This window comes from Solanum dulcamara, chromosome 8 (genome assembly GCF_947179165.1).
Source record: "Solanum dulcamara chromosome 8, daSolDulc1.2, whole genome shotgun sequence".
NCBI lineage: Eukaryota > Viridiplantae > Streptophyta > Magnoliopsida > Solanales > Solanaceae > Solanum > Solanum dulcamara.
This window is the reverse complement of record NC_077244.1, coordinates 67,358,740-67,386,324: the sequence shown is the minus strand read 5'-3', so window position 1 is coordinate 67,386,324 and position 27,585 is coordinate 67,358,740. Positions and strand designations below refer to the sequence as shown.

At 35.9% G+C, this 27,585-nt stretch overlaps 2 protein-coding genes and 1 pseudogene across 4 annotated transcripts; 1 reads left to right on the top strand and 2 right to left on the bottom strand.

Moving 5' to 3' along the window:
- Positions 1 to 2,207: 2,207 nt before the first annotated feature.
- Positions 2,208 to 3,860, bottom strand: LOC129900904 (NAC domain-containing protein 1-like). Its single transcript, XM_055975987.1, has one exon. The coding sequence runs from the start codon at positions 3,813 to 3,815 to the stop codon at positions 2,367 to 2,369; it is 1,449 nt and encodes a 482-aa protein (XP_055831962.1). The 5' UTR covers positions 3,816 to 3,860; the 3' UTR covers positions 2,208 to 2,366.
- Positions 3,861 to 6,194: 2,334 nt separating this feature from the next.
- On the bottom strand, positions 6,195 to 22,548 carry LOC129898763 (uncharacterized). Of its 3 annotated transcripts, none has more exons than XM_055973427.1 (11): positions 22,179 to 22,548; positions 19,979 to 20,103; positions 18,320 to 18,761; positions 12,616 to 12,728; positions 10,396 to 11,110; positions 9,559 to 9,957; positions 9,279 to 9,467; positions 8,948 to 9,175; positions 8,103 to 8,424; positions 7,801 to 7,981; positions 6,195 to 6,859 (listed from the first exon to the last, which is right to left on the bottom strand). In XM_055973427.1, the coding sequence occupies exons 1-11, from the start codon at positions 22,383 to 22,385 to the stop codon at positions 6,379 to 6,381; spliced, it is 3,402 nt and encodes a 1,133-aa protein (XP_055829402.1). In that variant the 5' UTR covers positions 22,386 to 22,548; the 3' UTR covers positions 6,195 to 6,378. The 3 variants fall into 3 exon arrangements, with proteins under 3 accessions (XP_055829402.1, XP_055829401.1, XP_055829404.1); XM_055973426.1 differs by having other exon boundaries at positions 7,801 to 7,984; positions 22,179 to 22,547; XM_055973429.1 differs by having other exon boundaries at positions 7,801 to 7,984; positions 19,979 to 20,034; positions 22,179 to 22,547.
- Positions 22,549 to 25,548: 3,000 nt separating this feature from the next.
- On the top strand, positions 25,549 to 26,750 carry LOC129900867 (immune-associated nucleotide-binding protein 9-like; annotated as a pseudogene).
- The last annotated feature ends 835 nt before the right edge of the window (positions 26,751 to 27,585 follow it).

The following is a 27,585-nucleotide window of genomic DNA, read 5'->3' as shown; positions in this document are numbered from 1 at the left end:
TTTAGCCCCAACACATGATTCTCTTCACCTGATGAAGCCTCTTTAATTTGCACCTCGCCATTGGTTCAACAATAGAGATAGGAGTGATTGCATTATTGTAATGTTGCTTATCCATCTGTAGCTCTGTATCCACCTTCTCTTGTGCAGAAAAATCCATATTATTGCCACTTAGATAATAACCATTAGAAGAATCTTTGTTGGACCTCTTTTTTATGGCACAAATACAATAACTTTTAAGCTCAGAGTTTCTGAACTTTGTAAGAATAGCTTCAGAAAACTCATATTCCTTCATGACCCACTTGCCATCATCAGGACAATAAATACTCTTAGTATCATAAGAGAAACTCCTCTCAATTCCGACATTTAAAGGTTTGCTGCTCTGATTACTCATAACCCTTTTCCCCTTATCTAGCTGCTTCTAAGTCCCAAGATTTGCACCCACAACCCTTCTGAAATCTCACATTACCTTCCTTCTTCTTATGCCTTGGCGTAATAAAGTAGCGGAAAATACTAGTGTCCTCATCATCATCTCCTCCACAGTGGCTCCCATACCCATAAGTTATCCAAGGTTCTTGTTTGTAAACATCATGCATCGTAATAAAATCATTATCACGCAAATCTTTTTTAGCAAAAAACCTTAGAAGGAATGTGACCAACTCTGAATCCGCAGGGTGAAACCAAAACCCTTCTTCTTGTAACTCCATCATCATCACTCTTTCTTGCGTATCATATATTTTTCAGACTTTTGAGTCAAAAGGTTGATATCAAGGGTATTTGAGGGCCGAAAGATTGATGGGGTAGTTTTGTACCAATTCGAATAGTTGAGGGGCATTTTAGACCTTTCTGCACCGTAAGAATTATATTGTATTTAAATAAAATGTTAAAATATATTTGATAATCATTAGTGTCATGCATAAATTTATATATGATTGAAATTATATTTTTTTATATAGAGAGTAGATGTTGAATTCCTTTTGACTTTTAGCGGCCAAGCTTATTTTTACCAGAAGTGCCTATTTTTTTTTAAAAGAGTTGTTTGGTCAAGCTTTTGGGAGAAAATAAGTGTTTTTGGGAAGTAATAGAAGTTGTTTTTTAGACTCTAAGAAAAAGTAGTCGTTTTCCTAAAATCACTTTTTTGAATAACACTTTTGAAAAAAAAATACATTTAAAAAGTTTGCGCACAAATTATTACTTAAAAATATTTTTAAAATGAATTGATTAAACACAAATGAAAGTATGATAGAGTAATATTTGGTGATGGGAGCAACAAATTGCCCAAGTAAGGCAATAATTAGACGCTTTGGGGTTGGAAAACTTTGTCTTAATAGAACCAAGATCGATACTAAACTATTGTGATCTTTCGATCGGTTGGAAGCTAGGGTTCTTACTGCTATCACACTTGGGGTTAAAGATTTGAAGACTTTGATAAGAAAATTCTTAACCTTGGCTTATTTCTTCATTTCCTTGTTATATATTGAATTTAAGTGTGTAGTATTTTTTTTCAATACTTGTATATTGTTTATGGAAATATTTTATGATCAAAGTTTGGATTAAATCTCTCGTTTTGCATATGTATTGAATGATTGTTATTTTTTAATGAAGTGAGTTACATTAATTGTTTCTTTAATTCTTCTTCTTCTTTAATGTTTCTAAGGAGTAGCTAATCATAGGACTCACGCATTTACTTTGATTATTTGAGGTCGAAAAAGAAAAATTGAGGTTGGAAAAAATTAATTAACAAGAATTTCGGGTGTTTAATTTACCCTCATCTAATAGTTCGTGCTAGCGAAGGAGAACTACTTGTAGCCACATTTGGATGTCGTTAATTGGGCTAAAAATAGTCAATTACGTAGTCTTGTTAGTGTCCGCGAGGAACTAATGTAGAATCATTATCCGAGGCTAATTAACATAAATTCACTCTTATTATTAAAATCGTGAAATAAATTAGAGTGCTTTCCCTTGTATCCAATGCTTCTTGCCATTTTACTTGCTTTTAGATTAGTTTATATTTTCTCAAAAATCAAAATATTATCAAGTGTTTGGCTTGGAGGAGTTGATAATTCCTCACTTGTTTGATCACCTATATATCGTTCTCTGTGAGATTTGTCATAGTTGGATAAATTATATTGCATAGGATCAAATTAACTTGCTTATTTGAAGAGTGAATTTGGACGTTTATCAAGAGAGGCATAACAAGCAAAAGGGGATACTACCAAGAAAGAAGTACACTTTAAATATCTAAGAAAAAAAAACAAGTTTGATCATAACAAAGAAACCTCTTTAAATAGAAGAATGCAAAAACATTAGATAGAATAATTTGAAATCTAATTCCAAAGTGTATAGTACAGCATTAACAGAATCCATCATTAGCTCGATAGTAGTTGAACAAAGCCTGTTGTATCATTGCCTTGAAGTTGCCAATATCCAATATAGGCCTCATTAACACCAAAAGTAGTACAACCTTCCTGCAGGTCTGCTGGTTGATATTGTGGCTGGTTGTTTTCCAACACCAGTTCCTTGAGCAGATTTTCTGGCATCGCGTAATTTTCAAATCCCAAAACACCATTCTCTTCACCTGATGAAGCCTCTTGAATTTGCACATCAAATTCCACCACTGGATTGATAGAATGATTGATCATCCCATAGTTCTGATCATTCCACATATTCCTTATTACAGTATCATTATTTTCTAACAACCCATTGATACTAGATTCTTGAATTTGTAAAAAAGAAGTTAGCCCCAACACATCATTCTCTGAAGCCTCTTGAATTTGCACCTTTGCCATTGGCTCAACAATATTGATAGGATGACTGATCATCCCATAGTTCTGATCATTCCACATATTCCTTATTACAGTATCATTATTTTCTAACAACCCATTGATACTAGATTCTTGAATTTGAGAAAAAGAAGTTAGCCCCAACACATCATTCTCTGAAGCCTCTTGAATTTGCACCTTTGCCATTGGTTCAACAGTATTGATAGGATGACTGATCATCCCATAGTTCTCATTCCACATATCCCTTATTACAGTATCGTTATTTTCTAACAACACACTATTCATAGATTCTTGAATTTGAGAAGAAGTAGTTAGCCCCAAAACATGATTCTCTTCACCTGATGAAGCCTCTTGAATTTGCACCTCTGCCATTGGTTCAACAATAGAGATAGGAGTGATTGCATTATTGTAATATTGCTGATCCATCTGTGGCTCTGTATCCACCTTTTCTTGTGCAGAAAACCCCATATTATTGCTACTTGGATAACAACCATTAGAAGAATCTTTCTTGGACCTCTTTTTTATGGCACAAATACAATAATTTTTAAGCTCAGAGTTTCTAAACTTTGTAAGAATAGCTTCAGAAAATTCATATTCCTTCATGACCCACTTGCCATCATCAGGACAATAAGTACTCTTAGTATCATAAGAGAGACTCCTCTTAATTCCGACATTCAAAGGTTTGCTGCTCTGATTACTCATAATCTTTTTCCCCTTATCTAGCTGCTTCCAAGTCCCAAGATTTGCACCCACAACCCTGTGAAATCTCACGTTACCTTCCTTCTTCTTATGCCTTGGCGTGATAAAGTAGCGGAAAATACTAGTGTCCTCATTATCATCTCCTCCACAGTGGCTCCCATACCCATAAGTTACCCAAGGTTCTTCTTTGTAAACATCATGCATCGTAATAAAACCATTGTCACGCAAATCTTTTTTAACAAAAAATCTTAAAAGGAATGTGATTAACTCTGAATCCGTAGGATGAAACCGAAACCCTTCTTCTTGTAACTCCATCATCATCACTCTTTCTTGCATATCATATATTTTTCAGACTTTTGAGAAAGTTTATGAGTTATGGGAAGAATTTTAGGAATGCCGTATATTTATAACTAGTCAGTCCTTACTTTGCTGGGAAACCCAATTGGAAACAACATAGGAAAACAAATATTTAGTAACTTACCATTTTCAACAATAAAACAATATTTAGAAACTTACGAGTTCAATTTTTCAAATTTCTTAATTTTTTTCAATAACCATAAAAAGAAAAATATTTATATATTGCTAATAAAAAGAATATTAGGAAACTAATGTGTTTAAAAATAAAAGAAATAATCTATTTATTTGGAAAAAAGGAATTTGTGACCCTGATTTTCTAAAAGATAGAGATTGTGCAATTTATGTATACCCGCTTAGCTAAGGCTGACTCATCAACAGGAGTAGCTTTTAAGTCAAAAATAAAAAGTCAAACTTAAATGACTTTTAAGTGAAAAAATAAAAAGTAGGAGAGGCCTACTTTGATTTTTAACTTATTTTTATATTTGCTAAACACTTCCAAAAGTCAAAAACTTGCTTAAAAGTATATTTAACCAACTTTTAAGTCAATCTAAACGGGCTCTAAGAAAGGTTCTAACAAGATTTTGGAATTGAAATCGAAATTCACTGCAACGTAAAGAGTCACAAAAGAAAGTGCGGCTTCTGGATCTAACAATGCATAAACGTAAAACTGAAAGACATGCAACATACTAGTGACTACATCAGGGGAACCCTCCTGATCTTGTCGAGTCTGAAGAGCATAGAATATTATGGTAATCATCAAAAATCTCATGCATCTATCTTGTAAATCTCAAGTACGAATATCCAAAAGAAAAAAAATATTTAAATGGTGCCATTGTTATGGTTATAACTTCACGACGAAACAATAGTGGTGTTTGTCTTCTTCTTATTTAAAAGTAAATTTGTTAACTAATGCATTCACACTTTTTAATAAATAATTATTGATTTTAGCGATACTTTTTATTTATTACCTTCTATAGCAATACATAGCAATATTATGATATATCTGTCATGTATTAAAAGTGAATTATGCATACAATATAAATGTATTATAAGTGTTTTAAAATATATTATACTTGATTGATAAGAAATTGACGCAATGTATTATAAGTGTATTAAAGTGTGTGATAAATATATTATCTATGAATAAAACTTGTATTATATGAGTTTTATAAATTATTCGAGCTAATATGTATTAAAATTATATTAAAACTGTATTATAAATATATTATAAGTGTCCACTGAAAAAAATATTATTGCTATAAATATTTTCTTAATATAATGTATTTACGTAATTTTCCCTTCCTTCTTCTTGGGACACACAATCATTAAACTAATTTTGTTTGCATATATTAGTTTATAAAAGCTAAATGAGATCTGAACATCAAATATCAGTGTGCATATATAATAGCACCTCATAACTATAGCAACCCTGAAATTTTCAGGCAAACACTATCACTATAACGAGGTTTGACTATATCGTAAAAATTATTCAAACCCTACTTATCAAATTACTATGAAATTAAACTAAAAAACTAATCAATATGATATTTAGCTAAGAGTCTAAAAGAGAATTGTGTAACCTCTATCAACGATCCATTAATATAACTATTATCAATTTAAATAAATCATAACCTAGTTATAATTACTATAATTTTTTGGGGCTAATTTCAAAAAAAAATACTATAAACTAACTTATATAGCAAAAATATAAACCTACATTGTAAATTTTTAGCCCAACATATAATAGTCATTTCTGATGAGAAAACGTTTTTGCCGTTATAACAGTTTACACAAAATTATATTTCAAGTAATTTCCTTCCACTATTTCACTATTTTCTTAGGAGCAAACAACATAAATCCCATTAGTTTAGGTCCTAATCATGTGCGCGAATACATGTATCTGATTCATTCAAATACATGTGACTTGATTGTTAATATTATATACATATATAAATCTGAGTATATTTTCTTCTTTTTAGCATTGAAACTTCACCATCAAGTAAGTATTTTGTGAAAGCCCCTCAGAAAACTATTTAAGATAACAATTCAAGCATATTCTTTTTTGACAAAATAGAAGTCTTTATATCACCTGCTTTTCTTTTTATAACCATAAATGAAGGGTTTAATTTTTTTTTTGTCTCAAGGACAGAATTCCTCCATTCTCAGAGGTTACGAAATTGAGCCATGGCAATATAGAAATGGCTAATAAGGAGTGCGGGCGGGCCCTATGCGATACCAAATACCATGTGATTTAAGAAAAACACCAACACACCGTTCTTCGTGGTATAGTATAAGCAAGATTCCAAATCCTTGCTTCTTTTCCTCTCAGCAAACGAAAATGGTCACAAAAACCATATCTTGAAACACCAATATATATCGTCTCATTTCATTTTACTTCCACCCATCAATCAACTCTCAATCAAAGATGCTGAAACATTTCATAATACATTATATGGCATATAGTAACATGAACTTTCCCGTCCTATACATGTATGAATGCAAGCTGACAATTTTCTTGAAAAAGTATATGCTAATAAGCTAGCTACAAAGCTCTCATATTTTTAAGCAGCTCTAGATACCATGAACCATGAACTCTGGCTGACACAGTTGACACAACCAACAGATCTTCCATAGCCTCAACCAGCTTTCCAGAGAGTAGAGTGGCACCGATACGTTTCAGGGTGTTCTCAGCCAATCGCCTACCCTCGGCTCCGCTTCCGCAAATTAAAATAGCTTTTGCTGCCAAGAAAACAGTGCGCGAAACTCTAGTGAAAATGGCATCCCCTGCTCGCAAGCTCTTTGCCAACACGTTCGCCATGATCTCCTTCCTTGCTTGAAGCTTCTCTGGCTCATCACCTTCTAGGCAAAGGCTCAGTGTCTCAACTACTTCCGTAATACCAGCTTCCTCCACGTTATCCAGAAGCTTAAACAGCTTAGTAACAGATTTAGATGATATATCTTCCATGTCTGAGGGGTTGGTAACCAGGCATTCAGCAAGAAGAGTCTGCCGCAAAACCAATATGCTGCGAAAACACAAAAAATAATTTTGTTTTTTTAGAATTCACAAAAAAAATAATTAAAAATTAGCAAGCAAAGAGGCCCTCCTCCACCACATCACATCTTTTTGCCTAAGTCGGGCAATACCACCCAAAGTGCAACAACACAAGGCAAAACCTCAAAGGAATTCAACAAATCAAACCTTCCAGTTGAAAACAAGAAGTCATGGATAGCAAGTAAATTGACACACTAGTAACAAATTTTAAGATGGAAAATTGCAATTCACCACTTTCTGACTCTACAAGGAATATCCTGCTCACAATGCCTTGAGGAATTGAAGAATCTTCTACTATCATGACCAGCATATTCTATCCAGACCTCCCCCAGCATATGTTAAACCTCACCCAGTTGAAGTATCCACAACTTCACAACTATATATATACTTGCCTAATGCACGGTTGCAACACATCTAAGAATAATGCATGCTGCCTTAGATATGTAGCCACCTACAAATTTTCATGACTGACCTCACAATTACAATTTATGGGATGTAACTAGGCAAAATTTATCCTTTTCCCTAAGCATGCCCAAAATTAGCATTAAATGTTACATCCTTAGCTAATAGAAACCATCGTGAATTATCATTTACCGAAGACAGTTTCCTTCGACCAAAAATAGGATCTACAACAACAACACACCCAGTGAAATCCCACAAGTGAGATCTGGGGAAACCAAAAATAGGATCTAAACTAACAAAAATTTAAAAGGCATTTTTGCTTTAGATGAGACCAACAGCCCATCTGAAATGTAACTTACAAGTCATTACATACCCCTCACAATGGAACATAGAAATTAAATTTCTGAACAGAAAAGAGGATCATCGTAAATAAATAAACTGTGTAACACATCATCAAAATATGCAGGCATGAGAAAGGAGCCGGAAGAAAGGCAAGAAAAGTAACAGCACCTAGTACAGATTACAATGATTTTCTGAAGGAAAGCCTGAACAGCTCTCAATCTGGAGAAATTCAATCTCAAAGTCTCAGGTAGTGTTTCCACTGTCAACCCCTCAATTTCACAGACAAGTCGCAACAAACCGAGCCTTAAAAACAGATCAACTTTCTCTCCCTTGCATTCTGGTTGTTTGGCTGCTGAAATCAAAGATTCCAAATGTGATAAAAAAAATGAGTACTGCTTATTTTGTGTTAAGGTATTTCCGCATAATCACAGATAGCAGTTGGAAAAAAAAAAGGTACCAAAGTAACTAACCATTAGTCTTGAGGTTTGGAGGATCTGATATCCTTAGAGAGCTACCTCCAGCTCTAAGTGTGATTGGAGCTTTCTCCAAAGAATGTGCCCCACTGCTTAACCTCAGAGATGATAATGAATTCAGGTGGTCATCCCACTCTTGCTCAGCCACTAACATGACAGAAGATAGCCATTGCTTCACTAATGGTAGAGAGATTAGAGCCTCAATAGGAGGACCATAGCGGTTGGAAAAAGAACTTCTAAGGTATTCAAAACCAGCAGGTCCCTTGATTAATGGTTCCAACAATTTGATGCGTGCTTTGCTTATTTCACCTTTGAGTGTCTGAAGGAAAATATTATGAATTATCAAATCAAAATATTCGTGCACGGACAAACTAAACAGCACAGAGAAGGCCACTATTACGATTTCTGTTTCTTCTTTTTCCTGGTTGAAACTACCAATATTCATTTGAGACAATTAAGCTCAATTTTCGACTTGCATTTATTCAAGGAGGCTCAGTCAAAACAAGTTATGCCACAAAATTAGCACTTTATGATACTGTGTTACAAGAGCTAAATGAATCGAGAGCTGGCATAGAACTGGTGAAGCAATAAATAGGAACTAAATACTTTGCCATACGACCTGCCTGCTTGGGTTACCATCAAAACACATAATCTTTAACAAGTAATTAAATGTGGGGGGCTTAACAAGCCAAAGATTTATGCTGTATTTCCTTCTCTTTCCCTATACTTCAACAAGTTCCTTTCCCTCTAAATGACCATGTAATTGTCTCTTCCTTTTACTTTTTCCTTCCCATCCAAAAAAGAACTCAGACAAACGGAAATAATAAATATTCAACACTCACCTTAATCTGCCTCAGAACAAATTGCAAACCCTTGATAACCAAAGCAGCAAACAATTCAGTGCTGTTTTCTCCGCCCTGAGTATTTTCCCCTAGTTCTTTCAGGAACTTCTGGTGATTAGTCTTCAATTGATCTTCAACCAAAGGTGCTGAGAGTTTCCGCAAAGTAACCAAAGCAAATTCCAAAATCCTTCCAAAATAATCCATGTCCAATGTCCCTGAGTTTAGAACCTGATAATATGACAAGAAGAAACCTAAAGCAAATCGGACAGCGAGCAACATTAACAAACTGCTATTGTGGAAAGATATCCAATTGTACCAGCAAATTTAGTACCTGTGATAGGATATCAATATCAACAGTTTCGACTATCTCCTGTCTCCAACTTGGAGGAGACATCTCACACAGTTCATTTTGTACTTCCTTCATGAGCTTGAGAACCCAACTGAAATCAGGGTTATCCTGATTCAAGGATTGCATAACACCATCCCAGAAAGCCTTTTCCATTCTCTCTTTCACTCTAGCCTATAATGACAGAGCAAGAGACTGTAGGTGACCTCTCTCAGTTTATATAGAGATGAAACAACTATCCATTAAGTAAAGCCAAGTTATTTACCTTAGCACTCGCTTGGTCTTTACTAACGACCTCAAAGCCACAACCCTTGTGAACAATTTCATTCACAAGCATTTCATTCGCAGTCGAACGTAATGAACCATTAGATATGCTTTTTAGAGGAGTTCCAGAGCCACGTTTATCGCACAAGTATGAATCATCTTCCACAGACACGGGGCACACAATACCCTGTGTACCATAACACCTTTCATTTACATTGAACTCCTCCGAATTCTTGATTTCAGAGTAGTCGGATGAACCAGCAGAACTCGGAGAATCAGTCTCCATGGAGTGAATAAACCTGGATCGCAGCTCAGAAAGAGCATGTTCCAGACGTTCAAGTCCAGCATTGCCACTCAGCTTTTTGACCTTTGCCCAAATAAGTTTCTGATTTTCAATCACCTGTAACAGTAAATTAGCTTCATGGAATTAAGCCAGTCAACATGTATTCTATCTCCAATTCAGTGTCCCCTTTTTTCCAGACAAAATCAATAAAATGAAAAATTGAGAATATACACATGATATAGAGAATGCTTATCAAGAAAAACAATAATTGATATAGACAAGTGGGGAAATTTAGAGGCCAGAACTTGATATTCTTTTTTTCCAACTGAGGCAGAAAAGCTAAAAGGCAGCTGTGAAGTATCTTGAAACTAGATTATTGGTGATATCTAATAAACAGAACGTCATAACCAATAAGACATTGAAATCTCGACTTGTAGAGAAGTGGATATTATTTTAGGACAACGAAATGAAAAAATGGACGTTCAGCTACAGGACAAGGGAGGGGGAGTCATCAAATGCAAATTTCAAGAACAACTCGTGTCTGCAAATGCACACCTGCCTCTTGAAAGAACTGAATTCAGCTGTGAGATCATCGTAATCTCCCATAACCTGCTTGCAAGTCTGCATCAGGGAGAGCTCCAGTTGACAAGCAGTATTTATCAAATCCTCTTCTAACAACTTGACATCCTTAACTTTCCACATCACAAAGTGAAACAGATAAGAGCACCATGCTTTATCAAAAGCTTTAAGCTGAGAACTGAAAGCCAGCTGCGGTGGGCTCTCCACTTCTGTAGATTTAATGGAACCTCCTATAACAATTTTAAGCAGCAATTCGAACTCTTTAACAAAGGTTCCAGCAGATTCAGAAAGACCGATTTCAGACTGCCCCTTTTCAGTGAAAACTGACTCTGGATGTCCTAGAATCATATATGCACAGAGAACCACTCTGGCTGGGTACCTTGATAACTTGACTGGAGCTTCCATTTCCCCCTTATATGGGACTGAGGAAGCGGCACGCTTAAGAAGATGATTAATATCTTCAAAACAAAGTACATCTCTGGGACTAAGAAGCTCATGTCTGATACTAATGCGGCACTCTAGTCGATTGAGTAATGCCTTTGCATTTTGGATGGTCGCATTTGACCCCATCTTCACTGCAAGTTGCTCAAAAGGCATTCTTTCAACAGATTTTTTGTTAATATCTAGGATCATATATGCTTTAGCCAATGAAAAAGTGGTTCGTCTTAGTTCGATGAACCGCCTCCAGCACCTGGAAATAATAATAACAATACGCTACAATGAGGAATAGAAGAGGACAACCACAATGCATAACCACACCACTGAGGAAGACTATAAATAGCAAGTTATCTGTACACAATATTAGATAAACAATTGAGTTTATTTTTACATACAAGAACGTCCAAGTACGAAAAACGACACCACCTCATAGTGGTAGTAGCACATCAGAACATAGGGAACAAAAAGATTGCTGTGTGTATTTCTTTCTTCTTTTGTTTTTCTTTTAAATTAAGACTGACATATATTTCTTTTCTTACAAATAAAAAGAATACTTATTTCTCAAAGAAAAAGAGCAGCAAAAATTGTTGTGTATTTTAACCATCACGCAATACCCAACTCCTAAGATATGCATCAAGAGTTTAAAGTCTCTTGGAAGGGAATGTAATTAAGGTGATCAGTTTGCCATTTGCTTAATCCTTAATGCCTGGTACAAATTTCAGTCCAAGAATGGGTTTGACTGCAACATACATCCCTCCGATAATGTAGAATCAACTACATAACTTTCTTTTGTAACCTTGGTGATCGGAACAACTTGCATGCACCTCAATTTATTTCATGGGTAACTGCTACTTCCCACCAGCACAGGTACCAAATCACCTAGTGTTTAAAATCAACTACATAGTTGAGTAAATTATAATCTCTCTGATCTTTATGATGCAAAACCTCAAAGCCTCAACCTACTCCTCAGTGTCACAAGAGAAAAAAAGTTCTCCAAAGGGGAGGGATGTACATGATAATACATGCCATGCAATAATTATAGATCTTTTTTTTTGACACAGTAGTGTCAAGTCAGCTTGCCCGCATCTTGACAATTAATTATTCCATTGGGCACTACTACTACCTCCCACCAACATAGATACACAGTCTGCCAATCAAAACATAGACATATGGGAAAAAATAACCTAGAGTCTTGTCTCTGCTGAAATTTAACCTTCTGTGACCCATGGGTTTCACTCACTTCATTGACCATTAGTCACACCCTTGGGTGCAAGAATTATGAACTTTCTTAAGAGCTCACATGAAATTATATTGAAGTTCAGCACAACATAGACGGCCCCACATCACATTATGGAAGCCTAATAAACTTAGATACTTCATTGCTTTTGCCTAAATGAACCGAGAGAGTTGCAGCGATAAAAGTTCTTGAAATTCCCTGCAACCTACTTTTGAACATGTTTGCTTCTGCTACTGTATTGGGCTGTTATGCCAGTACAAGTTTTCTCCTGAGACTCTGTACATATCGCTTTGGTAATAAAATTCCACTTTTATTTGCCAAAAAAAAAAAACATGTTTGCTGAAAAGGAGTCTGGAACTTGACTTCCCATTCAGTTCACTGAATTCCTTCTTGATTAATAAAGTGAAAATGACAAAAGCCTACTTTAGTTTACAATTGATATCAACATTAGTTATCCACAGGAAGAAACATCTAAAATAATGAATGTAAATATAAAAGAAAGCTCATAGCTCCAAATTTACCTTGCTACGTTAATAGACAGAAACTCCCCCCAGGCAATTATGTCTGAACAAGCACGACGTGAACTTAGCAGACTTCGCCTCTGCTTTAAATACTCTGCTCTTCGCCTCTTCGCCTAACGATTAAAACAATATTAGACATTGGTATAGAAATGATAGCTTGCACTTCATACAAGAAAAATAATAAATCCAAGTACCAGCTAAGAAACACAGAGGGGAAATCTATTGGGTCAAACATGTCTGACATCAACACCAATCAGACACATGTTTCATGATAACTCTGTGCCATCTTACTTTTTTTAATGAATTAATTGAAGGGGAAAAGGTCAATTTACCCCTCTACTTTAGAATTTTGTCTACATTTAACCTCCGTTATACTATCGGGACAAATTTACCCCTGCGGTTAGCAAAGTTTTCGAAGTTTCCCCCAGCCCCAACGGAAATCCCCAATTTTCAGATTCAGATCTCTTTTATTTAAGACACTTATTTATACCTGCAAGTTCAAAAAGTGGCTGCAAATTCACTAAATAATTGCTAAACCATATATAAATGGAGTTTTGCATGGACATTAATTAGTTCCGGGAACACAAAAATTGACTTGGTTCAGTTTATATACACTCGAAATGTAAAAGACTATTAATCTATTCATATTATTTTACGTGTCGCAATAAGTAATTTAATTAATCACGTTTTAAGGTTACATATCTATGTTTGCCATAGAAAGATTCCTATAAAAGGATATTTAGTGACCTAATAATGAAGTTCATTTTATATCGTCATCAATGTAAATTGTCAATCAATGTATAAAATTACCAAAAAAAAATGTATAGAAATTAAACTCAATATATATGCACAACATAAAAAATTAAAATTAAGAAAAAGGTACCCTCATATCAGCATCTCTTATTGCTCAGTCCTCTAATTTGACCCACCAAAAAAGGTAAAAATCATCCAAGATTCACCTCTTTTCAGAATAAGTCTTCATGTCTCTTACCCCTTTTGAAACTTTTCTTTTTTTCATATAATTAATAGAAGAGGGATACAACAACAACAACAACAACAACCCAGTGAAATCCCACAACATGGGGTCTGGGGAGGGTAGAATGTACGCAGACCTTACTCCTACCAAGGTAGGACGGCTGTTTCCTGGAGACCCTCGGCTCAGTAAAAGCATAAATGCATAAAAAATGTTAGATAAGAATAGAAAATTAAAAGCTTTATGAGAAAAACAACAAACAAATAACGAATAGATAACAAATAAATACAAATAAATAAATACTAATAACAAATAACGATTAAATAAATAATGAAAGCGTCACAGGTAAAATTGAGTAATCAAAGCATAGAAAGTAATAAATAATAACAGAAATAACAGAAATCAGAAGTCAAAGCGCAAGAGATCGTAATGCACTACTACACCTATGAATAGAGAAGAATAACGAGACTATGAACTAGCCTTCTACCCTAATGTGGGTCCTCCACATCCTCCTATCTAAGGTCATGTCCTCCGTAAGCTGTAACTGCGCCATGTCCTGTCTAATCACCTCTCCCCAATACTTCTTCGGCCTACCCCTACCTCTTCTGTAACCATCCATGGCCAGCCTCTCACACCTCCGCACTGGGGCATCTGTGTCTCTCCTCTTCACATGTCCATACCATTTCAGTCGTATTTCCCGCATCTTGTCTTCCACTGAGGCCACTCCTACCTTGTCCCGAATAGCCTCATTTCTAATCCTGTCGCTCCTGGTGTGCCCACACATCCATCTCAGCATTCTCATCTCAGCAACTTTCATCTTTTGAATGTGAGAAGTCTTAACTGGCCAACACTCCGCCCCATACAGCATAGCCGGTCTAACCACCACTTTGTAGAACTTGCCCTTAAGTTTTGGTGGCACATTCTTGTCACATAGCACTCCGGAAGCGAGCCTCCATTTCATCCACCCTACCCCAATACGATGTGTGACATCATCGTCAATCTCTCCGCTGCCTTGCATGATAGACCCAAGATACTTGCCACTACTTCTCTTTTGGATGGCCTGAGCACCAAGCCTAACTTCAACGTCAACCTCCTGAGGTGTCTCACTGAACTTGCACTCTAAGTACTCTGTCTTTGTCCTACTCAACTTAAACCCTTTAGACTCCAAGGTATGTCTCCAATCCTCCAGCTTAGCGTTAACTCCGCGGCGAGTCTCATCGATCAGGACTATGTCATCCGCGAAAAGCATACACCATGGCACCGCACCTTGAATTTGTCGTGTCAATCCATCTATCACCAAGGCAAATAAAAAAGGACTAAGAGCTGATCCTTGATGCAACCCCATCACCACTGGGAAGTGCTCTGAGTCCCCTCCTACTGTCCTTACCCTGGTTTTGGCTCCCTCGTACATGTCCTTGATCACCCTAATGTATGCCATAGGTACACCTTTAGCCTTCAAACATGTCCATAGTATTTCTCTTGGGACTTTATCATAAGCCTTTTCTAGGTCGATGAATACCATATGCAAGTCCCTCTTCCTCTCCCTATGCTGCTCCACCAGTCTCCTCATAAGATGGATGGCTTCTGTAGTTGAGCGTCCCGGCATAAATCCAAACTGGTTCTCTGAAATAGACACGTCTCTCCTCACCCTCATCTCTACCACTCTTTCCCACAGTTTCATAGTATGGCTTAGTAGCTTAATACCTCTATAGTTGTTGCAACTCTGGATATCCCCTTTGTTTTTGTATAGAGGGATCATTATGCTCGACCTCCATTCTTCGGGCATCGTTGCTGTTTTAAAGATGACATTAAATAACCTAGTCAACCACTCCAAACCTACCGAACTCGTGCTCTTCCAAAATTCCCCAGGAATCTCGTCAGGTCCGGTTGCTCTTCCCCAGCGCATCCTACGAACGACACTCTTAACCTCCTCGACCTTAATACTCCTGCAATACCCAAAATTGCAACGCCTCTCTGTATGTTCTAAATCTCCCAACACAAAGTCTTTGTCCCCTTCCTCATTCAAGAGTTTATGGAAATAGGACTGCCATCTCTGTTTAATGAGGGTCTCGTCTACCAATACTTTTCCATGCTCGTCCTTAATGCACTTCACTTGATCCACATCGCGTGCCCTTCTCTCCCGCGCCCTGGCTAGCCTGAACAATTTTCTATCCCCATCTTTCTCTTCTAGTTCAGCATAAAGGCGTTCAAAAGCTGTTGTTTTTGCCGTTGAAACCGCCGACTTCGCCTCCTTTCTCGCTATTTTATAAAGTTCCCTATTTGTCCACTTCTCCACCTCATCTATGCTTTCTATCAACTTTGCGTACGCCATCTTCTTTGCTTCCACCTTTTCTTGCACTTCTCCATTCCACCACCAGTCTCCTCGATGCCGACTACGACTACCAGTCGAGACTCCCAACACTTCCCTTGCCACAGTCCTAATACAACTAGCCGTCCTATCCCACAGACTGGTCGCATCCCCATTACTATCCCAGGCCCCCATGGCCTTCAACTTCTCTCCCATCTCCAGGGCATTAGCAGTGGTCAAACGCCTCCATCTGATCCTAGATCGATCATCCCCGACCCTCTTATTCCTCATCATCTTGATCCCTAAATCCATCACCAAAAGCTTATGTCGGGTTGTAAGGTTGTCTATCGGAATGACCTTACAGTCTTTGCACAGACCTCTATCGACCTTCCTCAGGAGTAAAAAGTCTATCTGAGTCTTAGCCACCGAACTATGGAATGTTACCAAGTGGTCTTCCTTCTTTGGGAAACTCGAATTGGCTATGACCAACCCAAAAGCTCTTGCGAATTCCAAAAGTGAAAGGCCTCCTACATTTCTGACCCCGTAGCCAAAGCCTCCATGCACATCATCATACCCTCCTGAAATAGACCCGATGTGACCATTGAAATCTCCTCCCACGAAAAGCTTCTCAGTAGGTGGTATACCTCCTACTAACTCGTCCAAATCCTCCCAAAAGCGCCTCTTATCCTCCTCTCTTAAGCCCGCTTGTGGCGCATAAGCACTAATAATGTTGAATGTGCTCCCTTCAACGACCACCTTAATCGACATCATCCTATCGTTGACTCTCCTAACCTCCACTACCTGATCCCTTAGATCATTGTCTACTAAAATGCCTACCCCATTCCTATATTTTGATCTACCTGAAAACCAAAGCTTATACCCGTCTACCTCCCTAGCTTTAGAACCTACCCATTTGGTCTCTTGGACACAAGGAATTTGCCCAAAAATTTCATGATTCTTCTAAAAACTTGGAATGTGTGAATTTGTAGTCATTTCTTGAATTTGCAGGTATAAATAAGTGACTTCAATAATACGGATTTGGGAATTGGGGATTTTTGTTGGGGCTGGGGGTAATTTTGAAAGCTTTGTTAACATAACGGTAAATTTGTCCCTATAGTATAACATAAGTTAAATGAAGATGATATTCGAAAGTAAAAGGGAAAATTTGACTCTTTTCCCTTAATTGAATGTGGATACCTGAGTCACACTACTAGACACCAATATGACGCTACATTCCTGTAGAATGTTTACATGACAAATAAGTTAAGTTATATAGAAGAGAGTTTTTGAAAGGGCAAAATTGATTTAGTACAAAGAACTAATGAAAAACACTCTAACGATCACCTGTATCAGGACCAAGACTTTGATCAGAAATTACGATAGGAACGTGGGTAAATTTAGACATTTGGTGTAGTACTAGATGCTCTCATATAGCATGTCGAACTACGCCAAATGCTCTTTTTAATTCTTAATGTGATTTTCAATCACCATTATACCCAAGGATGTTCAACAACTTGAGTTTTATTGCTTCTGATGTTATATTAAAATTGCAGAGTGCTTCTGAAATTGATTGGGGGATTACATGGCACTAATCTGGAACCAGACAGATCAGTGTGGGGACATCACAAGGATGGGAAGTTCTCTGTAAACAGAGTTTACATCTGGGGATTATTTGGAAATGCAGGTCCTTGGAAAACGATATGGAAGAGTGTGGCCCCAACCAAAGCAAAATGCTTCACTTAGTTGGTAGCCAGAAGAGCCTCCTTGACTCATGAGGCTATGCAGAAGAGAAGTATCAACATTGCATCAAGGTGTTTTTTGTGCAAAGAAGCTTTGGAGTCCAACAAGCATCTAATTACTCCATTGTAGAGTAACGGCACAGGTCTGGACTTCATTTACCAAGAAAGCCAATGTTAACTGGACCAAGCCAGAACACACAGCAGACTTACTAAGTTGTTGGATCAGAAGGAGAGGTAGCAAGAGTCCGAAGAGGTGGTGGAAAACACTCCCAGCATGTATTTGGTAGAACATCTGGAAAGAAAGAAATCAGAGAATTTTTCAAGGGAAAGAATGTACTAAACAAAAGATAAAGAGGAAACTAAACGCTTCACTAGGTTTTTGGTGTAAAGAACAGGATATAAAGGAGGAGATCCAATAAGTGGATTTTATACGATCTTTATAAGTATTCTACCTTTTCTTTGATATCCTTTTTGGAGGTGGCCAACATCCCTCAATGCTGAGGGATATAAAAAGTTACCAGTTTCAAAAAGTAAAAATAAATTGCAGAGTGCTTCTGTAAGTCTTTGTATCAATTATAGCTTCCCTCAGTAAGTTTTTTTCCCCCTATTTGGCCTCCTGTTCATGTTAAGTTCCTTATATAGAATACATAGTAACCTTCCGCATTCATTTAGATTAGCACATACCTTTTGGAGACGATCCTCCAGTTGATCTTTTAGTCTTATCCTCTCAATCTCCCGTTGACTATATACAGAGTTTGCTATCTTCTTAACTTGTAATATTCTTGCACGTGCCTTTGATATCTCTGCTTCCAGAAATCCCAAACGCTTCTTTTCAGCAGCAACCCGCTTCCGATGAATAGCTGCCCGGACACATTCCCTGTATTTGCTCTCTTGCATTGCCCTCCTTGTTAGCAACTGTGAAATCCGTTCCCTTTTTGCAGCCTTCCGTTGCCTACATTTAAGAAGAACCCTCCGATTCAATTCTGCCCGCTGAGCTCGTGACTCAACCAAATTGCCCAACTCATCACGTTCTTTCTCAAAACGCATTTCCACAGCATTTTTAGCCGCTTGTCTAAGCTCATCTAATCTTGCCAAGCGCTTCTGAACTTTTGCAAGGATGCTCAACCTGCTTAACAAGTACAAAGCCAATAACATCCATAGTGAATTTGAGGCCAGTAAAAGTTGCATGTACAATGATTAGATTGGGGCGACCAGTAAACAACAGGTTAGGCTTTGACTTGACATTTCAAATTGAAGTCTTACCCCTACCCAAAGTTAATTACGTTTGTTACTCTCACATTTTGCCAACACTTTTTAACCTTATCCTTTATTCTCTTCCACACAAAAAAATTCACTACGTCACATGGTGTACAACTAATACAAAAATTGGAGACCCCTAACATTTACCCCAAATTATCTAATTGTAGTTAAAAGATCAGCAATTAATAGATCTGTCAGAACACCACAACTTTCTCACCCTTCAACCCAATGCTCAAACCAATTGCCACCACCTTAACTCACTGCTCTGCTCTTTCCCTTCTTGTCCCTCTTCTCGATATACTCCAACCTTAGACCTACATCCCTAAAACTAGCACACATAAAATTCATTTTTTTTCTCAAAGTTAAGTTTTATTAAAAAAGCATCAAAGGGACCTAACTATTGAAGCATACAATGACCAAACTCAAACATCAAACACCACATAAAAAAAAATGTAGAGAAGTTAAGTCTTCATCACCTTCTGCTTGTTTTGCAATCTAATGAAGAAAATAGTGCAGTCCAACTAGATAAATGGCCATAGTCTTGAGTGGTCGGGAAGCTCAGATAAGTATCTAATGGGAGAAAAGGGGAAACATATTTCATTTCGCTCTGATTTCCATTCCTCCCTTTTAATTGATAGCTTCAATTTATTTTCTTTCCTTTTTTTCAAATGTCAATCAGTTTCATATCTTTCACTTTGAAATAATAATTTGATCACAAAAGTTTTGCCTTATCATTTTTAATCAATAACAAATGGGAAACAAAAAATGCAAAACAGGAAAAAGTACAATTGTCTACCCAAAATTGAAAAGATGTCTAAAGTCAAAATATTAGGAATGATGAAGTTATGAAGACTAGAAATGGGCTACACTCACTCCACCCCTTCCCAACTGGAAAATCAAAAGGAAAACCATAGGCCTCTTTTGGTAAGGGAAAGGAAACCATAGGTCATATCTGCAACATTAGAGGCTTAATTTTTTAAAATGTATGACACTCTTTTACAATAAAAAAAGTATAGCACTATTTTCCAAATACTAATGTGTGATGAAGAAGATTGACAAATATAAAGAGTCCGAACAGCTTACCTCTTCTTTTCAGCAGCAAGAAGCTTGGCTTCTAGTTGCTTTCTAAGCTCCCCATCCTGTGATAATGAGCATGTCAACAATCTCAGTTTTGGTCGTGCCTTGCTCGACAATAACTCATAAAATTGCTGCATTTTATTAATGATTGGTCAACGAATCAATATAGAGGAACCACATCAAGCATAATAACATATTTATAAATTCCTGGATTAGTATTCATTTATACTCTAAACCATCAAAGCAGCTAGGCAACTCATTTCAAGTTAAAAAATGCCTTAGCATAATACTCAACTACAAGTTTTGACTAAAATTTGATTGCTCGTCAAGTTAAAGCAAGTACTTAGCTGAATCAAGTAATCTTTTTTTAGAGAGAAAGTGAATCACCTAAACTTAAAAGCACACTATTTCAAATATTACATCAGACTAGATCTTTAGGGTCAAATTCTTTGTGGTAATATCATTCTATATCTTGTATTGTTCAAGAGCTAGGCAAGTAGACAAATTTCTAAAAAAATACTAAATATGAGCCCCACATATCTTTCTAAAATGCCATCATGAACAAGTTTTTCATTTTTAACACAATAGTTAACTAAATAATTAAATGAGGTGAAAGCATCTGTTCTGCATCTCATTTGAACTTACTCTGGATAAACATAAAAAAAATGCTAAATACTTAACATCAGCTAAAGCAATATTGTGCACGTTATATTGTTAGAATAGACTTAAACATAGTAAATGAGTTTCTTTTTTAATTTAAGAAAAAAGGTGAGAATTTCAACATAAGATTTTAAGGAAGAGTCAACTTGACAAGGAACTCGTTTGACCTTACAAAGTCATAGGTCTACCAATCCTATTTCTTCTTTCTTCCTTTTTCTTTACCTTTATATTATCTCTTTCTTCTCTATTTCTTTTCTTTCTTTTTACTTCACACAAAATTTCTACCTTATAAGTTAATGCACGAATGCAGCATGGTTTACAGTTTCAAGTTTCTAAAAATTCAGGATGGATTTGGGAATATAATAAACTATGGATGGTTGATATTTTTTTTAAAACTTCCCTTTGGAAGTTGATACATTTGAACCAAGAATAATAAGAAAAACAAATTCCTTCATTCCGTTAAAGAGTCCTAAGCAGAAGTCATTAGCCTCACTATCATTCCTAAATTTCCAAGTTTAGCAGACTTTTTTTGATAATCAAAATCCCGGTAGATACAGAATATAGTTTTACTGATATTAAGTATCAATTCTTTTAGCATATCTGCACCAGACAAAAACCTCTACTAAATATCTGGAGTAGACAATTTCATTCAAACAATAAAATATATATAACCAGAAATCCCACTTGCAGCTACACTGTTCGACTACATAATACTAAGTAGTTTTTATTTAACATTCCTCAATTTGATTAAAATACTAAAACAATTTTCCTTCTTGTTGGGCATCTGCTACTGCTATATCATGACCAAGACCTATAGCATGGAGTAGTACTTTGCACTCTCCCCATGGCATATCCATATCATGAAAAGACCTATAGCCTTGAGTAATAATTTGCTTCCCTATGCCATATCCAGAACTTTGCTTAATTGTTGCCCGGTCATGGCAAACTGATGCACTATTAGCAAAGACAAACTCTTCTAGGTAGGGTTACATAGCTGAGAGAACATTCATAATCCTTCTTTCCCTTTAAGGAAGTGCCGGCAGTCCTTGGCCCGCTACCAAGATAGCTATAAACAACCTTGGCCTACCAAACCCACAAACCATACTTCACTTACAGTTATATGCAACCAATCAAGCAGCACATGGAAAAACTTCCCTAACCCCTATTGTTCAATTTATTCATATGAATGAACTGGCACTCTTCTAAGTTCTACCCCAATAGAATGCCTCCAAATCACAAATTTGGAAAATGATCACTTTCCACTACACAGCTACTGCATGAGGAGAATTCAACAAAGCTACGCTGCTCCAAAATATAAATCTTGTTTCTATCTAACTCGCATTCGTAACAATCTTTCCATTTTGAGACATTCCAAATTTTGATACCAATTCATTAATAAATAGTCAAGAATGCAAATTCATTTTCTCAACCATTTCTATAATAACTTACATTCTACTACCACTAGTTATAAATACTATCCTAGCAAAGAGGATCACATATTTGCAACAATAGGAATAAAAGAGAACGAACAAGAAAATATAACTACCTGACGACGTAATTCGGCGTCCTTAAGCTTGGTTTCTATATCTTGGGCGGTAATAATGGAGGGACTTTTGGTTTCAAGAAGGCGTCGGCGAAGGCGTCTAGGGAGAAACGACGTCGTTGAATTATTCGAGTCATTCACCGGAATGTTCAAAGCCATTCCGGCGACGCGATCGGATTTCGGAGTTGCCGATTCTATTCTCATCTCCATTTGCTGGCGATGATTGAACGACGATCGATGAAATCAACCGGCGAAAGTGTTCACGTTGAGGAGAAGAGAATCGAATTGGCCTTCTTTGAAGATTTTTGATATTTTCCGACCTCCAATTGATTCAAATTTGTTTCTAGAAGTCCTTTTTTGAAAATATTTTTGGGTAAACCGTAAACCCAAGCGGGACTTGAAAATTTATGCATGCACTATCCACGTGAGTTTCGATGAGACTCGTAGCGGAGTTAACGCTATGTTGGAGGATTTGATACATACCTTGGAGTCTAAAGGGTTTAAGCTGAGTAGGACCAAGACAGAGTACTTAGAGTTCAAGTTCAGTGAGACACCTCAGGAGGATAGCGAGGAAGTTAGGCTTGGTGTCCAAGCCATCCAAAAGAGAAGTAGTTTCAAGCATCTTGGGTCTATCATGCAAGGCAGCGGAGAGATTGACGATGATGTCACACATCGTATTGGGGCAGGGTGGATGAAATGGAGGCTCGCTTCCGGAGTGCTATGTGATAAGAAGGTGCCACCACAACTTAAGGGCAAGTTCTACAAAGCGGTGGTTAGACCGGTTATGTTGTATGGGGTAAAATGTTGGCCAGTTAAGATCTCTCACGTTCAAATGATGAAAGTTGCCGAGATGAGAATGTTGAGATGGATGTGTGGGCACACCAAGTGCGACAGGATTAGAAATGAGGCTATTCGGGACAAGGTGGTAGTGGCCTCGGTGGAAGACAAGATGTGGGAAATGCGACTGAGATGGTTTGGGCATGTGAAGAGGAAAGCCACAAATGCCCAGTGAGGAGGTGTGAGAGGCTGGCCATGGATGGTTACAGAAGAGGTAGGGGTAGGCCGAAAAAGTATTGGGGAGAGGTGATTAGACAGGACATGGTGCAGTTACAGCTTACCGAGGACATGACCTTAGATAGAAGGGTGTGGAGGACCCACATTAGGGTAGAAAGCTAGTACATAATCTCGTTATTTTTCCTTATTCGTAGGCAAATTAGCTCATTACAATTTCTTATGCTCTCATTTCTGTTATTTTTGTTATTATTTATTACTTTCTGTACTTTCTGTACTTTGATTATTCTATTTTATCTGTGAAGTTTTCGTTATTTATTTTCCTATATCGCTTTGAAATTTTTAACCTTATCTGATCCTTTTTTTATGTTTTTATTGAGCCGAGGGTCTCTTGAAAACATCTGTCCTACCTTGGTAAGAGTAAGATCTGCGTACATTCTACCTTCCCCAGACCCCACGTTGTGGGATTTCACTGGGTTGTTGTTGTTGTTGTTGCTGCACTATCCACGTGAGTTGATAGGAATATATAATGGTCAATGTGTCATTTTGACTTATATAATTAATTATTTTAAAAATTAATTATTATAATTTTATAAGAATTGTATTATATATAAAATTTGTTTTTTTTTTGAATTTTTAGTTCATTTCTTCTACTAAAGATTCATATCTATCTATAATTATAAAGCTAAAATTATAAAAGGTAAAGTGACACCCTTCTTAGACAAGATATTTATTTATTTTTATCAATTTTTTAAAATAATTTTCTTAAACTAATTGCTCAAAAATGAAGTTACTTTATCAAAATTTTAATAATAATTATTTATACTTATTGCTCAATTAAAAAGAGAAAAAACATTAAAGAGAAATAAAGTATGTCTGAAATGTTTCAGTTTTTAAAGCCTAAAATTATATATATATAATTTGATTTGTAATTTTTTTTGAATTTTTAGATCATTTCTTCTACTAAAGATTCATATCTATCTGTAATAATACAGCAAAAATCATAAAAAGTGAAGTAACACCCGTCTCAGTCCAGATATTTATTTATTTTTATCAATTTTTTAATATTTTTCTTAAACTAATTGCTCAAAAATGAAATTACTTTATCAAAATTTCTATAATAATTATTTATATTCATTACTCAGTTAAAAAGAGAAAAAACAATTAAGAGAAATAATGTATGCCTGAAATGTTTCAGGTTTCAAAGCCTAAAAATTCTTTTTCAAAACTGCTCATTTTAATTCTCATCTTTTTATTGTTCATTATTTTAATTTATGTGAATAAAATACACACTCAGAGTTTCTTCTTTTTTATATTGTTGATGGTAGTACATTGTACATAACCTGAAAATCCTTTACTTTTGCCATAAATGGTGAGTTCTACTAACCAAGTTTCAGTATAAAAAAAAATGATCTTTTTTAATGTCAACTTAAGTTAAGAATTTATTTTTTTCTTATTTGTTTTATTCAAGAGGAAAAAATAAGTCTCGATTCTAACCAAAATAGAATTTGTCTTTTCATTTCTCTTTAATTTATCAAAAATTATTTTGAATTACTGTTATACCGCAAGAAGCACGGATAAGCTTCCTAGTGAAGTTATTATAACTGAAATGATAATTACATACTATTAAATAGTACTAATTAATTATAATTAAATGTAAAAAGATAATTGGTCTAGTGCAAAAACTAGGTGTGCGTGAGTTTTTTTTACTCATTGGTCTTAAAAAAGAAATGTTTTTGACTTTTAATCTTGCTGAAGATGCTCATTTTTTTAAAACAATTTAGGAACCACAAAGTCACAATTTGAACCTAATGTTAGGAGCTTAAATTCAGTACTAGCTTAACTGTATTGTTTATGGAGGGTAATGGTAGATTCCTGTCACGTAAGGTGAATGATCATAGGGACCTAAATACTTACCTATCTTTCCACATGTGCCAGAAAATAAGAGCTCGTGTGGATTAACTTATAAGTTGTTTTCAGTTTTTTTGAGTATTTGACTGGACAACTTAAAGTCATTTTGTGCTTAAAAAAAGCCCAAAACATAATTTGATCTGTTTGATTTAGCTTATCTAAAGCAATTTATACCCTGAAAATAACTCTTAAGCTACTTAAAATAAATTAAGTCAAGCAGGGATATTTTAGTTAACTAGCTTTAGTTAGAGGACATTTACGAAATAACAAGGAAAAGTCTCTTTTTTGTTTTAAATTCTTACTGATCATCAGTGAAATTTTTTCTGTTATTTACTGATCCAATATTACTTTCAAGTAAATGATGCAATTCCAGTTATCCAAATAAGTTTCATCCATAAAATCCCAAGTTTCATATTTTGCAAAACAAAATAATTTTCGTTCGAGAAAAATATATGTATTTAAAGAAATTCAGAGCACCATTATCTTTCATCAGCCCTAAAGCGGATTTTTTTGTAATTTGTAATTACAGATTATTAAATTAAGGCAGTCAGAAAGTTGTCTTCGTAAACTGCAAGTGAAAATTTTGGGAAAATGAAAAAGGCAGGGAAGGTTCTGTTGAATGGCAGAGATATCCTTTCAATTACTCAAGGATTAGTATTACACACTTGTAAATACTTAGATAAAAGAAGGGTCCAATTGTACTCGCTCCTTTTAAAAGGATTATTTGTCCTCATCAGTTGTTCAATCTACCACATTGTGTAGTACTATGGTCAGCCAGAAATAACAAGGTAAAAATTTCTCAATGATTCATTCTTTTTGTTTTCTTTTTTAAGTATGTACTGTATAAGACCTTTAATGTGTTAATTTTCTGATAACGAATTATAGAAAAGGTTGATTTAAACTTTTTTTATGACTGTTTTTTTTTTGTTTTTGTTTAATTTTACTATACTACTCTGACTCAGTCATGTAGTTTGGTGTAGGTAATTTGATTGAACAAGATAGTATATAATTAAGATGGGTGGAAGTGGAATGAGCAGTGATGATTGCAAAATTTGTATAAATGGAGAGCGGACACTGCTTCTGATTTGGACGTACAGGTGATGGGAAAAGTGCGACAGGCAATAGTATTCTTGGAACAAAGGCTTTCAAGTCGATGCATCGCTCTTCTGGTGTTACAACTGTTTGCCAACCTCAAAGTACTCAATTAAAAGAAGGAAACATACTTAACATCATTGACACCCCTGGTAATGAATGTATAGCCAAATTTCTTCATTTCTAGGGAGATTTCTGTAATTTTGGATCACGTTCATTTTGAACTCACTAATTCTAATTAATGCACATATGATTGTTGCATCTTGTTTTATTGTGTAATCTGGAACTTGCAGGATTGTTTGATATTTCTCCTGGTCCTGATTTTGTTATAAATGAACTTGTTAAGTGCTTCGATCTGGCTAAGGATGGCATCCATGCTCTACTTTTGGTTCTGTCTGTACGAACTCGGTTTTCAAGAGAAGAATTAGTGATTACATGATTGTGGTCTTCACTGGAGGAGATGAGCTTGAAGAAAATGAGGAAATTTTGGTTCAATACTTAGACCATTGTCCTAGTCCTTTAAAGGTTAGATCATTTACAGATATCTTATATATAATAAACTGGCAGATCATACTTTCTTTTTGAATTACATTTTGGCATATTCTTGAAGTAGCATGTATATGTTTATTAAAAAAATAAATTAAAATTGCTTGCTCCTGAGTGTGAAGGTTGATCTAAATTAATTATTTGTACTTCCGTTACAGGAAAGACTTGAAAAATGTGGTAATAGACAAAGTACTTTTCGATAACAAGACTCAGGATCCAGTGAAGAAAGCTGAATAATTGAGAAATCTTATTTTACAAGTGAATTTGGTTGTGGAAAAGAATGGTGGAAAACCATATACAATAGACCTGTTCAAGGAACTAAAGGTAATGCATGTAATCAACCGTTATTACTCACTAGTAGTACTTATTTTCCCAGACAGCTCAAGCAGGAAATCTTGGGAGTTTGTGACTTATCAAGTACCTTGTATATATGATATTCTTGTACCTTTTCGTATTCAACAGGTTCAATCTAAGCTGTGTGAGATGAGCCATCTTGAAGCGGAGTTGGCAAAAGAGCGTGTTGCTCGGTTGAAGGAAGAACAAAATGCAGAAGCAGCTCGAATGAACTTGGAAGATATGAGGTCAAGGGTGACGCCTCAGGAAGTCGAAGCAAAAAAATCAAGATTTTTTAGCAAGATGTGTCTTATTTTATGAAATACTAATTCTTGATGCATATGTTTTTGAAAGATACATTCTCAAATTTAATTGAGGAGTACCTATGGTTTTGTCTTTGGAGTTTAAAACATTGTTTATGTATGAAGTTTTCAAATCCCTCGTATTACTTACTTGGAAGGCTTTCTAATCTTGAAAGGTTGTCTCTGAGTAAAAATTAGAATGGGTAATTAGTTTG

What these genes read in the sequence shown, in the direction of transcription:
- LOC129898763 (XM_055973426.1), bottom strand. Translation starts at nt 22,385, where the DNA reads ATGGAGATGAGAATAGAATCGGCAACTCCGAAATCCGATCGCGTCGCC. An exon ending in ACGCCGAATTACGTCGTCAG is followed by an intron (nt 20,104 to 22,178) that starts GTAGTTATATTT and finishes AATAAAATGCAG; the next exon opens with CAATTTTATGAGTTATTGTC. An exon ending in ATATTGATATCCTATCACAG is followed by an intron (nt 9,176 to 9,278) that starts GTACTAAATTTG and finishes TCATATTATCAG; the next exon opens with GTTCTAAACTCAGGGACATT.
- LOC129900904 (XM_055975987.1), bottom strand. Translation starts at nt 3,815, where the DNA reads ATGCAAGAAAGAGTGATGATGATGGAGTTACAAGAAGAAGGGTTTCGG.